At 40.8% G+C, this 19,087-nt stretch overlaps 1 protein-coding gene across 2 annotated transcripts in view; it reads right to left on the bottom strand.

Moving 5' to 3' along the window:
- AR (androgen receptor) overlaps nucleotides 1-18,814 on the bottom strand; it is a gene marked incomplete at both ends in the record, with an annotated part of 321,271 nt that extends 302,457 nt beyond the window's left edge. For both annotated transcript variants that reach the window (XM_079765068.1, XM_079765069.1), the window contains one exon: nucleotides 17,277-18,814. In XM_079765068.1, the coding sequence (XP_079621194.1) occupies nucleotides 17,277-18,814 (1,538 nt within the window). The remainder of the gene's footprint in view (nucleotides 1-17,276) is intronic.
- Nucleotides 18,815-19,087: the final 273 nt, after the last annotated feature.

Genomic DNA, 19,087 nt, shown 5'->3' with positions numbered 1-19,087 from the left:
GCCCTCCGGCACAGAGTGTCTAATAGGGAAGGATGAAACATTTGCGACTAGAGTCTTGGAGTTAGAGTCTAACTCCAAGACTCTAGTCGCAAATGTTTCATCCTCAGGAGCAGCAAATGTTTCATCCTCGGTGTCATCAGAAATGGCTATGCGTGTCAGTGCTGACACGCGTGTCATAGGTTCGCCATCACTGGACTAGGGTATAGTCCTTGCCTCTTGAAATCTGCCAGCCTGCTCTTCAATGACTCAGCAGATCTTTAAATATAACCAGGCAAGAGCTGCTCTAAGATAGTGAAAAAATGTTTTAGTCTGTTTGGGGTGTTGAGAGGTGGTCAGGAAGGTACTTTGTTAACATGAGGTTCCTAAGCAATTCAGCACTGCTGTAAAGCGCTCTCTCTCTCTCTCTCTCTCTCTCTCTCTCTCTCTTTGTGCTGAGAGGCTTATTTTTGTTTTGCTGTCTGCCTTTTGCCAGCTGTGTGGAGCACAAGGATGAGAAGGGGGGATGGTTTCAGGTCAAGGAAATTCCTGCCCAGTGATTCTGTGGGGGAAGGGGACAAATATGTGTAGTGGAGTGACTGGTTTATAAATGTAGAGGCTCCAAACTCATCAAGGGCCCAGACTTTAGACTGGGTCATTCTGTTCCCTGTGGAGGACCATGACCTCTGGCTGAGAGGAAGTGTCTTCTCACTCTCTCTCTTCTCATACCAGCTCAGTCTTGCACTTTGAAACAAGCATCAACTAGTAAAAGATTTCAGCTGGACTGAGGAGAGTAACTTAATAACTTGCATTACCACAGCAAATCATGCTCCCTGTTATCTTCAATGACCTCACACTTACATTCCAGACAAAGCATTTTGGAGGCTTGGGGCATTGTGGAGAGGAAAAGCGGGCAGCAGTGGCCTGGGGAAAGACCCACATACTTCATTCTGAGTCTAGCTGTGCATTTTCCCCAAGGCCTGACTGTCTGGTCTAATAATAGTAGTGGTTATAGTAGTAGTAGTAGTAGTAGTAGTAGTAGTAGTAGTAATAAGTACAATTTATTAAGTTTTTATTCTGAAGCATTTGTGAAGATGTTTTACATTTATTATCTCACTTATCCTCACAAGAACCCAATTAGGGAAATATTAGTATATTCATTTTAAAATATGTTTTTTATTCATTTCAGAGAGAGGAAGGGAGAGGGAGAGAGAAATGAAAACATCAATGATGAGAAAGAATCGTCAATTGGCTGCCTTCTGCAAGCCTCCGCTGGGGATGGAGCCCACAACCAGAGCATGTGCCCTGACTGGAAATCAAACCCTGATCTCCTGGTTCATGGGTCGACACTCAACCACTGAGCCACACCAGCCGGGTTAATATCTTCATTTTAAAAATGAGGAAACTGAAACTAAGAAAGATTAGGTGGCCCAGAATATACAGTTAGTATTTGTCAGAGCCATGATTTAACTCAAAATTTGTTAGATGTCAGTCTATCCCTGAACCTCAACACATTATACTTTAGCCCTGACCCCAACTTCTTTCACAAGAGCCCTAGTCTCTCTGTTGTTTATTAAAAATCCTTAAATCTGTAAGGTACACTTAAAATAATCCAAATGGACATTTTGGAGTCATATACAGGTTTTTAAATTATTAGGAAGCAATTGTGGAAATCACCTACTATTGAGTCCAAAGTTCTGCCCTATGTACATGTTTCCCAACAAGTCCAACTTCTTCTCAAATGTCTTTAATAAGGGTGAATTTACTACTTCTGTGATACTGCCAATGGACAGAAAGGGTGTGATAAATAAGAAGGAAACTTATTATTTATTAATTAAGATTATTATTAATGAATATTTCAGCATCTACTAAGTGGCATGACCTCTATCTAAGTTGTTTTATTTAGTTCTCACATTAACACTGTGAGGAGAGCTGTCTACAAATGAAGAAGTTGAGACTCAAAGAGGTCAAGTTGCTTGCTTAAAGTCATACAGTTGGCAAATGACTGCACCAGAACTGAAAGCCAGGTTGGATCTGATTGCCGGGTTCCTTGCATTTTCCTTTAGTTCCTCCTATATGAGGTATAAAAACCCTTGAAGTAAGGAAGGAGCTTAAGATTTGCCTAGGCCCCTGACATGAGAGGGATGGAAAATTCAAATGCCTATATAAGAGTCAAGCAAGTAATTTAAGGTAGCTGGTGTTTGGGAAAAGTGGAAAGTGCACACCCATCTAGGTGAAGAGCAAATGCTGGCTATTGCCATGCAGGAATATAGACCAGTAATGTCAGATCTTCATTCCCAAAACTGAAAATATAATTTTTATGTGAAATGTTAGAAACTAATCACACACACACACACACACACACACACACACACACACAAGCAAAACATATCTGGCCAATATTGGTAACTTCTGATGTAGGTGAAACCATTCTGAGAAAATGTTTTTTTTTTATTGAACTGTGATCTGTTCTTATTGGTTTTGCCCTTTGGGGTTCTACAGAAAATATGTAACTCCTTTATTCAATGACAATCCTTCAGACATAATGAGACAATATTTATACCCACTTATCCCTGCCTCCCTCTCATACCCATCCCAACATATCAGCTTCTCCATGCTTTACAAGAGGAGATGCCCCATGAATACTGGGGTTGAACACCAGATTACAAATATGGTCTGACTATAATTTAACAGAGTAAGACTGTCACTTTCTTTATTTTTAATCCCAATTTTCTATTAATGGAACTTAGTTGTTTTGGGGAGTCACTTAATAGTATTGACTCAGAATCACCTAATAAAGAAATACTTATGTAATACTATGTGCCAAATTTTAAGCTATGTATTTTGTATATCTTACACAAAGATATTCATAAAACAATATTTCCCCTAAATAGGGTACAATTTAGATGGACATATAAGACTGCACAACAAAAATTATAATTTAATTAACTCAGTACCATATTAATGGAGAAGGAAGAAAGGATAAATCTAAAATATATTAGGCTGACTTTTAACTTGTACCTAACATCCATCATGTCATCAGATCCTCTCTCCTAAAAATTTTACAAACAAGACATTTCTAGCCCTACTTTACAGATGAGGAAACTGAAGTCTACATTCATGTCATAGACATCACTTCTCAATGGGTTAGGGCAGTGGTCGGCAAACTCATTAGTCAACAGAGCCAAATATCAACAGTACAATGATTGGAATTTCTTTTTTTAAAACTTAAACTTCTTCTAACACCACTTCTTCAAAATAGACTCGCCCAGGCCGTGGTATTTTGTGGAAGAGCCACACTCAAGGGGCCAAAGAGCCACATGTGGCTTGCGAGCCGCAGTTTGCTGACCACGGGGTTAGGGGGATGGGAAATTTAATCTTGTAGGAGACTGCAAGAGCTAAGCTTAGGATAAGGTATATCATTAAAATTGGGATACCCTTCAAAACCAAAGGAATAATGGGGAAAATAACACGTTCAATGAATAAAGGAGTAGAGATGGTTTAAAGTAACAGTGTCTATATCCATTTGGTTGGTGTTTAATATTTTTGTAAGGGAATTAAATGTATTGAGACTGGAAAAATAAGCCATATCACAAAAAGCCTTGAACACTGGACTTAAATAATTTGGACTTCTAACATATAAGCAAATGGGGAGAAACTGCATACATAACTGCTCAACGAGGCTTCCTCTGTTTTAAGCATTGCGAACAGAGAGGTAAATTAGAGTTCCAATGCTCAAGGGACTTGTAGACTAACTAGAGGCCCGGTGCACTTAATTCATGCACTGGGGGGGGGTGTTCCTCAGCCCAGCCTGCACCCTCTCCAATCTGGGACCCCTTGGGGATCGGGCCTAAACCGGCAGTCGGACATCCCTCTCACAATCCGGGACTGCTGACTCCCAACTGCTCGCCTGCCTGCCTGATTGCCCCTAATGGCTTCTGCCTGAAAGCCTGATCACCTCCTAACCACTCCCCTGCCAGCCTGATTGATGCCTAACTGCCTGCTGTCCCAATTGCCCCCAACTGCCTTCCCCTGCTGGCCTGGTCACCCCCAACTGCCCTCACATGCTGGCCCAGTCGCCCCTAACTGCCCTCCCCTGCTGGCCTGGTCGCCCCTAACTGCCCTCCCCTGCAGACCCTGTTGCCCCCAACTGCCCTCCCCTGCAGGTCCGGACCCCCCAACTGCCCTCCCCTGCAGGCCAGGTTACCCACTACTACCCTCCCCTGCTGACCATCTTGTGGTGGCCATCTTTGACCACATGGGGGAGGCCACCTTATATGAGGGTGTGAGGGTCAATTTGCATATTACCTCTTTATTATCTAGGATTACTGTTTAAAGGAGGACACTAACAATATTATAGATGAATTTTGGGAACATGGTGTGATGATTATAATATGAATCAGTGAGCAGCAGAGAGGACTAGAGAGAGCAGGCATGAGCTCACTGCAGTAATCCAAGCAAGAGGTGAGAAGGCTTTTGGAAACAACACATAGTTTCACTATTTTAACTCCCAAAGCCTTAAGAGTAGCTTTTTGAGGACATTGTGGGGTCATCTCTAATGAGAAACTTTGAATCTGGAAGAGTAGAGATGTTCCCAGAGAAGAGCCAACCCTGTTGAATTCTATATCTGATCTATTTGAATTCAATCCAGCACCTCAGCAAGGCCCAGCAAATGTCCAAAGCAAATGACACATTATCTGAAAATATGAGCAAGGTTAACATTTTGGGTCTATTATTAGGTTGTTGGTGACTGAAATATTTCAGTATAATTTAGACTTTTTTTATTTAAAAGGCTGATCAAGCAGGTTTTTCAAATGAACAATTGGAAACTCCCACAGACTACACACTTGCTAACCTTTCTATTTTTTAACAAAGATGAACTGGAAAAAGTAAACAGACCCAAAACGTGTTTTGGAATCCTTTCTCACCTAAATATCAGGGTTTCCATCTTTATTCCCAATTTTCATTTTAAATGACTTCATCTAGAGGTTGGACAGTGCTTCAGAGAGGTGTCATGAAATGACAAGTTTGAAAAGATGCTTTTTCTTATATACTGCAAATTTGCAAAAGCAATGTCTAAGTAGTTGTTTTTGTGAGTGGCAAGATAGCACCTTCTTTTTAAAAAAAAAAATCTTAGAAAAACTTATTTTTAAAAAAAGTCTTTAAAAAGACTTTAATAGTAGCCTGCTTCCATTTCCACAGTAACAAAAATGTCATCTGACAACCACATTTATGACTTCCTGTGGGATCTTGCATAACCAGTTTGGGCAAGTACTGGAAGTTCCCCTTCCTATTTAGGGTAAATCCCATATGCTGACATTTTTCTTCATTTGTCCAATATTCAGAAGGAGAGAGATTTTCTGATTATTATCCCCATTCTCTGTTCAATCTTGTTGATGGAGAAAGTTAATTTTTTAAAAAGGTTAAGGGTTAGTGTGATACAGAAGGAGGAATAGAGGGAGACAAGTTAGTATGAGAAGGGAGCCTGAGTGATAAAATGCAAAAAGGCTTAGCAGTCTGGAGTCTCAAGTTCAAGCTCTGGTTCTGCTAATTACTCACCATGTGACCATGGGTACATACCTTTCCAAGTAAGAGACTTTAAAAGAAGCTGCTGTATTTTAAGGATAAAAGATGCATCTGTAATAGTGTCAACATTTTTTAAAGTAATAAAAAAATAGAGTTGCCCAATGTTTGAAGTTCAGGCAGAATGTTCTTGTATTAAAAAATATGTAATAGAAGTAGGACTCCTTTCCCTAAATGTAGTGGAAAAGAATATAAGTTATGGATCTGAATTGCTTAAATTCGAATATATGCTTTTCTACTTGTTCTATAGCAATGGGAATGTTATGTAATTATTCTGTGCATACTTCCTCACCAGTAACATGAGAATGATAATAATACATAACTCATGGATTTGTTCTGAGAATTAAATGAGTTAACATATATAAAACACATAAAAGAGTCCCTAACTCCAAAAACTTGGCTATTTCATTTTTCAAGCAGCATAATAATGCCCAGGTTTGTGGTGGACTTTGAGATTTTCAATGATCTTGGGATCCCTAAGCCTTTCTAAATAATTTCTACAGTTTTGCTTTCCAATTACTATTGTAAATGATCAAATTTTTTTCACACACACCCCCCCGTCGCTTTGTGTCACTCCACCTCTACTTCAATCCCCACACATTCAGCTACTTGGTGAGGATCATTAGATTATATTAGGGGCAGTGCATAATGAGGTCACCTCAGTCCCCAGTCTATTGGGATAGTAGAGGTAAATAGCTGGCTAATTTGAAAATCTACTGGTATTATACAGTGGTTAGAACCTCCTAGTTACTGGCCATACTTCCAGAGTGTGTGCACAAGCTCTGCTACTTCCTAGCAGTGTGACCTTTGGGCACGTTACTTAACCTCTTTGGGTTACCTATTTACCAAAGTTGTATGAGAATTGAATGAGTTAATCCATGTAAGGTATTGAAATGATAGCTCAGTAAGTAGGCAGAGCAAATATGTATGTGGGTGGTTATGAATCAACCTATGATAGTACTTACTGTGCTATCATTATTATTGCTTTTATTACAATTCTTTGAGTGAGGAATCACATTTCCAACATAGACATTTTCAAGGAAGCAATAGATAGCTAACCCCAGAACAGGCTTTCACTAAAAGACACTAGATTTACTTGTGACTTTCGTCAAGTTCCTTTCCATCTCTATGCCTAAGGCACCTCATCCATAGAACGATCTAACTGGACAAGATGAATTCTCAGTTTCCATGAACTCTAGTATCCTACAATATCAGGACATTTCTGTTACGATTCTCAGTAGGTTCTAGTTTTGATCTGGATATGTTTTTCATGGATACATTATTTTAGTATGCAGTTCAGTAAAAACATAATAATAATATTGTGGTTGATTGGAGGCAACAGTCAATGTTTGTGTTACTCTAGTTCTTTTATTCACTCTTTAGTTGAATTACCTGGTTTAAGGTTTGGGCAGGAAGAAGACTTACTTTTTTCCCCAAGTGAATAACACTGAGAAAAAAAGCACCAAGTTGGAATCCAGGAGAAATGAGTTTGTGCTCTAATTCTGTTGCCAACTTGTTTTACCATAGGCAAGATGCTACCCATCTCTACAATGCTATAAAGTAAAAGGAGAAAAGGAAGAAGGTGCCAAAGACCTAGGTGATATCTAAGGTCCATTTTAATCATCTTGAAGAACAAGAAAGCTGTGGGCACTGCATGAAAACTTAAAATAAGCTATCAGATGTTCACCAGATAACTCAAACTTTATATATCCAAAACCAAACTCCTGATTCATAACCGCCCACATACATATTTGCTCTGCCTACAATCTTCACCATTTCAGTAAATGGTAATTACATTTTTCAAATTGCTCAGATCAGAAGTTTAACAATCAGCCTTGGCGCCTCTCTTTTTCTCACAAGTATCTAATCTGTAAGTAAATACTGTCACCTCTATCATCAAAACACATCCACATAAATATCACATGATCTCACTCATTTTTGGAATATAATGAACAACATAAACTGATGAACAAAAACAGATCCAGAGACAGAGAAGCATCAATCAGACTATCAAACCTCAGAGGGAAGGTAGGGGAGGGTGGGAGTAAGGGAGAGAGATCAACCAAAGGACTTGTATGCATGCATATAAGCCTAACCAACGGACACAGACAACAGGGGTGTGAGGGCATGACGGGGGGGTTGGGGCGGTAATGGGGGTATGAAGACACATATGTAATACCTTAATCAATAAAGAAATTAATAAAAATAAAATAAAAGTGGTAAATCATTTCCTTATGGGAAAAAAACACACATCCACAATACAGCCACTTCTCATCTCCTCCAACAAGACCACCCCGGTCTAAGCTGCCATCATCTCTCACCTGGATCACTACAGTAGCCTCATCTTCTTGCTTTCCTCTTGCTCCTGCAGCCTCTTCTCCACACAGGCAATAGGTTAACAAATGTATAAAACATCAAACAGTGGTATATGATATTAAAAAGAAGGATCCTGCTAAAATATGTTGGATTTACTCCTCATATTATAAAATATGTCATGTCATAAAATATGTTGGATTTACTTCTCTGATCAAAACTTTTCAATGGCTTCCCATAGAAAAATAAAGAAAACAAAGTCCTAACAAAAACCTATGATGCCTTTCATGAACTCTGATCTCTTTATTGTCTCCAATTACTTAATGCAGCCTTAGAAGCCTCCCTGCAGTATGTCCTTCATCACACCAAGTTTGCTCCTTCCCCAGGCCTTTTCTACTTGTGGTTACCTGTATTTGGAATATTGTAACCCCAGATATCCCTATGGTTCACTTCCTTCAGGTATCTGCTCAAATATCACCTTCACAGTAAGGCATTCCATGACCGACAAGTATAAAATGGTCCAGGGGGACTGGGTGGAGGGGTGTAAAGGGGGGAATGGAGGACATCAATTATAAATGAATGAATGAATGGATGAATGAATGAAATTGTCCCTCACACTATCAATCTGTATCCCCCACACTGTGTTGTTATTCTTCATGACACATATTACTCTTTAACATATCTACAAGCCTCCTCTCACTAAACTGTAGACTCCACAAGGGGAGGAATTTTTGTCTGCCTTATTAATTGCTGTGTCACCAGTACCAAGTATAAATTTGGCATATATTAAATGCTCAATAAATATTTGTTGAACAAGTACAGGCTATAAAGTAGGACGGCAAGGTTACTGGTACCCAGAACTTCCATACAACCCAATCCATCAGTCTGGTTAGTAAAAAAGAAAACCACTTTGAATCCTTAAGAACTTCACTAGTTTTTATTATTGATACCAGTTAAGGTTCTTTGTCTCTCATAATCTCCCTCTTTTTAATCTATGAGGTGAAAGGGTTGTGTGATAAAATAAATAGGAACACTTGATTTAAGGAAGAGAGTGGGGCTGAAATCCTATCTCGGCCACTTTGAAACTGTTTGACTTTAGACATGTTACCTACTTTCTCTGAACATAATATTTACAATGAGAATAACGGCATTATAATAGTACTAGAGGCCCAGTGCATGAAATCCATGCATGGTGGGGGGGGGTGTCCCTCAGCTCAGCCTGCACCCTCTCCAATCTGGGATATCCCTCTCACAATCCAGGACTGCTGGCTCCCAACCACTCACCTGCCTGCCTGCCTGATTGCCCCTAAACGCTTCTGCCTACCAGCCTGATTACCCCTAACCACTCCCCTGCCAGCCTGATCAACGCCTAACTGCTCCCCTGCTAGCCCAATTGCCCCTAACTGCCCTCCCCTGCCAGCCTGGTCGCCCCCAACTGCCCTCCCCTGCAGGCCTGGTGCCCCCCAACTGCCCTCCCCTGCAGGTCTGGTCCCCCCAACTGCCCTCCCTTGCAGGCCTGGGTCCCCCCCAACTGTCCTCTCCTGCAGGCCCGATCACCCCTAACTGCCCTCCCCTGTAGGCCTGATCACCCTCAACTGCCCTCCTCTGCAGTCCTGTTTGGCCCAACTGTGCTCCCTTGCCGGCCATCTTGTGGTGGCCATCTTGTGTCCACATGGCAGCAGCTGTCTTTGACCACATGGGGGCAGCCATCTTGTGTGTTGGAATGATGGTCAATTTGCATATTACCTCTTTATTATATAGGATGAAAACTATTACAATACCATGAAACCTGGCTACTTGTATAAGGTAGAAATGAGGATTAAATGCAATAACAGAATATGAAACTGCTCTGTAAACTGTAAAGTGCTACTGGAATATGTCTAATGTCACTGTTCCCTGCATCACATTTGGAAAAGGTATCAGTAAGTCAAACAGTGTTACTAAACATGTTTTGCACTTTGGGAAAGAACATCTCAGGCAAAATAGTAAGTACTACAGTAGCTTATTTATTGCCTTGGTACTAAATAAATAAGTTCTGGCTCAAGTTAGCCTGTGATGTGTTGAATCCTCAAAGGAGGCCAACCATTCTCAAGAAAATTCTGCTGCAGGACGCTTGCAGTCCCCCTAGTGGACAGATAGTGCTATTACAATTCTATAAGCAAAGAAGTTAATTCAATCTGCAGAAAACAGCCCATGATTAGGGGGTAGGTCATTTCAAAAAGCTATAGCATCTAATTTAGAAAAGGTCTTATTAAAAAAAAGTTTTCATGTGCCCTTTACCCCAAGAATTGTTGTCTTATCACTTCAGTCACTTAACCAACAGCCAGAAACCCCATTTATACAGAACCTCAAAGCAAGCCACCATGTTCAACGGAAACCTTAAGTAATTCTTGATCTGACCACCACACTGGGCATCTTCATTGGCTTTCAAGCCAAACTTAGACCCATCAATCCCCTTAATTTAATTAATTCCTCATATATTTCAGATATTGATAGTCAAATACATCAAAACAAGTTTCTAGCAAAAGCAATGATATAGCCAAAGGAACTGAGGAAGAAAGTAGTAACTAACTTGACTGGGGTGACACTGTAACAAAAAGCAGAAATAGATTTCATACCACTAATTGGGCTCACTCTTCATTGTCTTTCTTGAGGTACCTCCTTCTGGTATTTGAAATATGCATCAAGACCTATAATCTATTGCTTGAATTTAATCATGTCCCCACCTAATCCATAAAGGACAAGAGGCAGACACACTACAGCCTACTTTGATCATTTTTTTGGAAGGCATACATTTTAAAAATCCATACCATAAATAACTATAAGCTCATTGAGGGCAGTGACCTCAACTTTTTTTCTGAATCATGCCCCTTTACCCTGATCTCCTCCTAGCACACAGATAGCAGCTGCTTAATGAAAAGTAGTAGATTGATGGATATGTTTTTAAAAATAACTTTATTAGGGTCATCTCTAAAAACAGGTACATCACAGTATGATATTTTATTCAGTGGCCTACAGTTCACTTACCATTTTCAGGACACAATAGCTGTAGCTGATTAGACATGTCCTTAGCCTAAAGTGTTAATGAGGCCAGAGTACAGTTCCTTTATTGGTGAATTTTATCTCTGCTTCATGGTTATGGAGTGAATTCCCAAAAAAAAGCCCAAACTATTTTCAAGTAAATGAACCATTTCCTCATCTAGAAATACACACCAGAAGGTGTGGTGGCATTTATTTTATCCAAAGGACAACTTATAAAAACAAAATTATGACTCCAGCTGTTTATATAAACCTAAACAATAAGCCAAACATAGCTAGTGATTTCTTTGACCTAGTTTGCCTTTCTTATCTCTTTGTGTCAGTTTTCTGTATAGAAATGATTATTTCTCATCCCCCCTTGCTAATAGTTCCTAATTTTTCCTAAAAATAAGACTGTTAACTGCATAAACTTTATAAGTTTATTTCCTACTGTTCTATAAAGACCTGAAAATTTTAGAGACACTCTTCTATTCATCTATGAAGGGGCTGTCATTACCAACTCCAATTCACAGCTGAGGAAAACAGAGAACAGTGTCCCTAAGCAGCCTCAGGCAGGACAAAACAAAGTATGCTTTAACTTTCAACACAGTAGCAAAAATATTCTGTTTCTTAAGTCCCAGAGGTGTTCAAAACTCAGGTACATTCAACAAGGTTGCAGGATACAAGGTCAATATACAAAAATATATTATATTTCTAAATACTGGCAATGAACAATTATATTTTTTAAACACTGACTGGCAATAAACAATTTTAAAAGGATATACAAATCAAAACCACTTTGAGATACCACATCCCACCCATTGGGATAGTTATAATTAAAAAAACAGTATTGATAAGATATAGAGAAATAAGAATCTTCCTATATTGCTGGTGGTATTGTAAAATGGTGCATCTACTTGTGAAATCAGTTTTGGAGTTCCTCAAAAGAGTTATCATATGACCCAGAAACTCCACTCCTAGGTATGTACCCCAAATAACTGAAAACATATGTTCACAAAAAATACCTGTACATGACTGTTCATTTCAGTATTATTGATAATAGCCAAAAGGTATAAACAACTCAAATGTCTATCAATTGATGAATGGATAGATGAATTGTGGTACATCCATATAATGGAACATTATTTGGTTATTAAAAATAATTAAGTACTGATATGTGCCTCAATATAGATGAACACTGAAATTATTATTGTACATGAAAGAAGCCAGTCACAAAAGATCACATACTGTATGATTACATTTATGAAATGTTAGAATAAGAAAATCCATAGAGACCAAAAGTAGGTCTGTGGTTGGTAACTGCTGAGAGTTGGGGGAGGGGAGTTGACTGCTAAGTGATTAAAATGTTCTAAAATTGACTGTAGTGATGGTCACCCAATTCTGAATATACTAAAAATATTTGAACTCTTAATGGCTAGATTATACACATTGTGAATTATGTCTCAATAAAGCTGTTATTAAAAAATAGAACTCAGATGCTGCATGATTTAAATTGGCAGCATTCTCAAGTAATCAGCACTTTAGAGTTATAAGCTTCTCTAGATGAGCCACTCTCAACCCTGCTGTGGCCTACAAGTTGGCAGCACGAATTGGTGTGAGAGAGAAGAGGTGGCAACACCCATGAGTGTGCAAGGAATTATGCATAATTCAGTCTATCATCTCTGTGCAGCAGCTATTGAAAGTAGTTTTACTGAGCAACAATCTAAAAAGGTATTTGTCAGGTGAGAAGCTTCAAGAAAAAAGCTGAAATGCTGCTCTACAGAGCTTTACCCACATGGTAAACAAATGTTATAGAAAATGCAACTATTTCTACTTCTTCAACTGGCAAGGGGGTGTTCACTAAGCACCCCCTGGCCTACTCAAATATACATGAGTGCTAGTGGAAGACATTGGGTCTTTTCTTTTAAAAGAGTGCAATATAAATATGAGCTTTCATAATTCTGTATGTAACTTTATAAGCAATGAAAGAGTTAGATTTGAGTTTAGGATGAGAATAAATTACTCTGAATTCAACATCTCAGACCTTGAGAGAATGCTGCCAAGGGAAGTCTGAGGTATTATAATTTCTTTTAATATCTTTCTTTGTTTTCAAATGATTAATTTATAATTCTAAATATAAGCTCAGCCAGTCACTTATAGCAAGCACCCTCATTTGCACATTAGGTACTGATTCTGAAAGCAGTGTAGTGATTTGATCCAGGCAGAGCTGTCTCAGAAGGGAGAGGGTCCAGTTCTTCTCAAGCTTTGAGAAAAGGTTCCCAAAATTACCAGTAGACACAGAAAAACAAAGATTGAGAAAGAGAGAGAGAAAGATTCAGAGACAGTAGCCAGCAAAATACTTCAATAAATTGCTAAGTCCTCACCTCAAGCTATCTAGTTCAGCTCCCTCAGCAACTGTTGAATCAGGTTCTAACTTTAAGATAAAAAAGCCCAGCTATTCATTTTGCTATCACTTTAAGTCATCTAATCTTAAAAGAGAGGAGTTGAAGTTGATCTGATTTGTTACTCTTAAATTTAAAAAATTATTTAGGAGCAATCTATAAGAGTAATGAGAAACATATCCTAAAAAGTAGGATGAAGATTCTATATTTCAATGTCAAAAGCAAGAAAGGAGTAGAAATAAAGAAAATCAGGGATATAGGCAGCACTTGAGGAAGCTGCAAACAAAGAGAAAATGGTGGAAGTAGGTGATGGAGAGAGGTTTCCTTCTCCCTCTCCTACCAACCTCACAAAACACGATTTTTGTTTCCTTTTTGTGTTTCAGAATCATGTTTTCTGATTTGCATATAAAATAAGCCCTTTCCTTGCTACACCCAGCAGCTTTAAGCTCCCTCTTGAGCAGAGTCCGAATGAAACCCATAGCACCATTAAAAAAATAATAAAATTGTCTATGCCCTTAACTCCACCAAGAGCAGCCACAGTAGAAGTACGACTAAGGAGGCCAAAGAATTACTTGTTTTAAGTGAGTATATGTATACCAGAAGAGAAAATTACTACAGAAAAGAAAAGCGCTTTTTTAAAAAAGAAAATTAAATGCTCCAGCAAATTCAATACATTATATTAAGGTTTACAGCTGAAAGAATATAAGTCTAATGAGGTAAAATTAGCACTGGCAAGAAGGCACCGCAAAGTAACCCTGCAATTGGAAGGCTGTAAGGTTCTTTGAAAATATCTCTCACTTATGTTTACCTTTAGCCAAACTGAGACAGATACTCTGTGGACAACCAAGAGGAGCATTCCATCGCTACAATTTGCACATATTTCAAAATGGGGGTAACAGCCAGTGTGGCTATTTTGTCCTTGGGTTCTGATTACTGGTGCCCATACAGAACTCAGCAGTGATTTGCTGACCATGGAGAAAGGATTTTTCCCCCAAGATACTGATCCTCAAGGCCTACAGACAGAAAGTGTCAATCTATCTTTATCCCAAAGCAAAATTCTGCTGTACAAAATAGACAAACTGCTCCATGAAAGATAGTCACAAAAATCTGCTTGATAACTGAGGAGGGGAAGGAGATGGAAAAGGGAGTTAATAAAAGGACTTATTTTGAAATAACTAATAGAGCATGACAGGATTTGCCAATCTCGAAGCACCACTAAAATACTAGTTATTATGAAGACCAGAACCAAATACCAAGAGAAATTTTAAAGTTTCTTTTTGCATCTGGACAATTTATCTAAACTCCAACTCTAATTCCTGGACAGGTTCCTCTGGGCCTTATCTCCCAAGAATAAATATTTATCATATTGTGCTGTTTTCAAGAATATAAAGGGCCCTACTTTTGTCAAATGGAACAGTGGTCAATTAACAAAGTTGTAGTCTTGTTTGATCTCTGAAAGAAGACAGCTCCATAAAATATCACCAGGGTTGCACACAAGCTGCATCACTTTTTATGATTCCTTCTGTTCAAATCACATGGTAAATTTAATAAGAAAATAAAGACCACCTTCAGCCTCTCTTCTCTCCCCAGAAACACTGTAGATATATAAAAACATAGATATTCCAGAAGGCTTTTTTTAAAAATATCTTGCCTTTCACCAAATTATGCCTCTACAAAGTGAGGGGAAGAAGGAAAAAGTAAGGATATGTCTATTTTTAGATTGGGATTGGTTGCATTCTAATGAAATTGGTATTTTAAAAAAACTGAATCAAGTATTTTCTATATTTTAGAAATGAAAATTCTTTGTCAATCCACAGGACAGGAACAGCAGTTTTCCTTTTCACTAGACTCCCAAACCAGTGCAACAATCAGAAACCAGGAAAGATTCAATAATTTTGTACTTTCTTTGGATACTGAAAAATTTCTCATTAGTTCAGGTCATTATTTTAAGCAGGTCTTTCTAATAGAGAGGTTTTTCTATTAAGGCCTGGGATAAAATCATCTACCTTACTGCACACCTATAAAAATGTTTTGCTCTGGATAACCACTTCCTGAAAATTTCAGGTTATTTCTTGGAAGATACCTATTCATTAACAAATATGTGGAATCACTCATTTCCTCCCTGTTAACTGAGTTAGTTGGAGGGGTCATGCAAAAGAGGGAAGGTTCCAGTGACTGGGTTTAGCACAATAGTAGGTCAAGAAGCACCTTTGACATCCTCTGCCCCAGAAAAGTTCATAGAAGAAGAGGACTCGCTGACTAGCTACAGCCCTTCAAAATCAAGTTAACCCTACCAAGTAAATCTGTTCTTATAAAATGGAAAATAACTTTTATGACACAGTATATCCACCTCACAAAAATAAAAGCAAAATCCCTCCAAATAACTAGAAAAGACTTTGACACTATAAATAAACCCTTTAAAAATCCGGTAAGCCAAACCTTAAAAAGCGCTAATAGAATGTAAAGCCTGGTGAGACGCTGTTTCTTCAATAGCCCCAGAAAATATTTTATGAAATTCTATCCTCCCCTCTCTTTTCTAACACTATATTATCAACCTTACAAGAACAAAAGCATCAGTGAAAGAAGGCAAATTGTTGGCTTTAAGTTGCCCAAGAAATTTTGTAACAGATAGAGTCACAGCTATAGAAATGCAGAACAATACAGAACAAGTCCATGGGGAATATCAGCATCCAACAAACCTGAGGAGTTAGTTCTTTAGTCAGTATATTCCCTCCCTCACCAAAATATACTGATATCTCCATTTGCTGCAGGGGGGAGGGGGGGATCATCATCATGGTCTGCAAGAAGATAACTTCGGTAAGGAAGAATTTATAATAAGCAAGATGAAATCGACTGCCACTTTTCTCATTTTATAATTAAAACTTTTGGACAAACTTATAACTCATAGGTCCTTAACAGTTCTTATTCAGTTTGTTAGAGGTAACAGCTCATGTTTAAAATCGTTCTTAAAATGAATGAATATATTGAAGAGCCTAAAAGCAGATTTCTGAGCACACTGAAATAGCAGGAAATCCTTTACAACTTTTCCCAACACTTTTATAAATCAGACTCAAGTGTGGTTAAATTATTTTCTAAAAGAACATTCTCCTCTTTATAGATCTGATGCAAACCTGAAGTAGAGGACTGTGGTCTGTTATAATCTCCACAAGAAAAACACACACACACACACACACACACACACACACACACACAAAAAAAACAAGCAGCTACTTCCAACATAGTTAACCTGTGAGGGCAAATCCTGCCCTGTGTTCACTAAGAAAGTTGTCTTTTGGTTTTCCTCTACCTTTGCCTGATCTCTAATCCTGCCTGGTTGGATTCTCTGTGCTGACTGCCAGTCCTAGGGCATGTCCTTAATTGTTGCCAGGGAAGGAAATTCACCCCTTCTTCATAGAGTTTTTAGAACTCAGAGACCATCTTGTTCCCCCTAATCTCACACTCCATTTTATGTCTTTGAAGGAGGTGGCTGAGAAAAACTTGGGCCAGTCCACCTGCCAGGACCACCACAGGCTGGAGGGCAAACTGCAACAGGCTCTAAGAGGAGAAACTGCCTATATTTTGTCCATGTTCACAGATTTGGGGGAGTGGAGGAGAAAAATTAGTGGAGGGCTTAGGACTTTATTTCTGGTGGTGGCCCTTGGAACTGGATTTAAGTTTGGAGCCCAGGGGAGGCAGCAAGGATTTTAGGAGGCTGGGAGTAGATAATTGTTATGTAATTTAGAAGGGCAGGAACCAGCACCCAGGATCTTAAAGGCAGTGATTGGGGCTCACAGTGGGGGTTCAGAGCACTAAGGTAAAATCTTAGGTAGGCCTAGAGTCCAGGTAAAGCTCCCCACTTAGGGCAGCCCTCTCTTAGGAATCTTCTGGGGCTCTCTCAGTGGCAGAATGTTTACGCGGGGAGGAGAATATATACCCCAGAACGCATATTGACTCAATGCTGAAAGACTAAACGGAGAAACTTACCGCATGTCCCCATAAGATCCAGAGTAGCTCTCCATCCAGGGGCTCATCTCGCTTTTGACACAACTAGGACTTGAAAAGGGAACTCTGCTCACCATGCCGCCAGGATACCACACATCAGCTGGGGGAAATTCGCCTTCCTGGCTTGATAGCCCCTGAGATGGCCTAGAGTAGCCAAAGTGGGCTACAGCCCCTGCCTCGCCTGTGCTGCCGCCACCACCTCCTCCACAGGGCCCATACAACTGGCTTTCTTCTGCTGTGAAGAGAGTGTGCCAGGAAGAGGAGGTAGCGGCTGAGGGTGAGCCTGAGCTGGGTCCCGCTGCACCCCCGCCATGCAGGCTTGCCAGGTCCCCATAGCGGCACTGCGCTGCTGCAGCGGCTGCCCAGGCACTGCCATAGTCCAGGGAGTTCTCCAGCTTGATGCGGGCTTGAGGATGGGGAGCAGGCGGAGGAGGCGGCGGCCCAGCCAGGGTTATTGGAAAGTTGTAGTATTCGCGACTCTGATAAGTTGTTGCCTCTTCCAGTGCTCCAGACTTGTAAAGAGACAGGGTGGATGGCAGCTCAAGTGTTCCAGTGACCCCTGTTTCACCACTGCCAGAGCAGCCTAGATTCTCGCTTTCCAGCCCTTTGGGGTAAACTGCCTTGAAAGGGGAATACTCAGAAGTCTCTTCAGTGCCCTTGCCTGGGCAGTCATCCAGCAGAGAACCTTTGCATTCTGCCAGCTGGGCGCAAGGAGTGGGACGCACAGAGGGTGGACCTCCCAGTAGGGGAGCATACATGCAATCCCCTCGAAGCTGTTCCCCAGTACTCAGATGCTCCAATGCCTCCACACCCAAGCCCATGGATACCGACACTGCCTTACACAACTCCTTGGCGCTGTCCGAGATGGTAGAACTGTCCCCTAGGTAACTGTCCTTGGAGGATGTTGGAGCCCCAGCGGCTTCCCTAGCTCTCCCACTGCTGCTGCCTTCAGATACCACCTCCTGCTGCTGCAGCTGCTGCTGCTGCTGCTGCTGCTGCTGCTGCTGCTGCTGAAGAAGTTGCATGGTGCCGGCCTCACTCAGGATGTCTTTAAGATCGGTGGAGCAGCTGCTTAAGCACGGGAAAGTGGGGCCCAGCAGGGACAACGTGGATGGGGCAGCTGAGTCATCCTCCTCTGGAGGTGCTGGCGGCTGCCTCTGCAGCCCCTTGCCTGCAGCTGAGGGGACTCCAGGCTCCGGGATGCAGCTGCTCTCCGGGTGGCCCGCCAGGGCTGACTGCTGTTGTGAAGGCTGCTGTTCCTCCTCCAGGGCCAGGTAGCTTGGAGGGCCTCTGCTCTGGGCTTGGGGAGATCCATCCTCGCCCTGCTGCTGCTGCCGGGGACTGGTCTGCTGCTGCTGCAACTGGGCACCTGGAGGTGCTGCACTCGCGGCCTCAAGGTGCCGGGAGCCCGGGGTCTGGATCACTTCGCGCACGCTCTGGAACAGGTTCTGGAAAGCCCCTCGATAGGTCTTAGACGGTGGCCGTGGGTAGAGTCTCCCCAGCCCTAACTGCACCTCCATCCTTGAGCTTGGTTGAATCTTCCACCTAATTCCTTTATGCCGTTTCCCCTTCTCTTGCTGAGAAGAGTTCAACAGGCTGGGATGCGGTAGTCACTGCAGCTAGCTGCCCACCTGCAGGAAGCTCCTGGGAAAGAAACTTGCAGGAATGACCACACAAAATCTCTCTGACAGCTTCAAAGTCTTGTATAGTGAAAAAACGCGTTGGACAAGGTCTGCCTTGCTAGTCTCAGAGTCTATTCATGAATACTTGGAAGATAGATTCAAAAGATGCTC

This window comes from Cnephaeus nilssonii (assembly GCF_951640355.1).
Source record: "Cnephaeus nilssonii genome assembly, chromosome: X".
Taxonomy (NCBI): domain Eukaryota; kingdom Metazoa; phylum Chordata; class Mammalia; order Chiroptera; family Vespertilionidae; genus Cnephaeus; species Cnephaeus nilssonii.
This window is presented reverse-complemented; position numbering and strand designations above follow the sequence as displayed.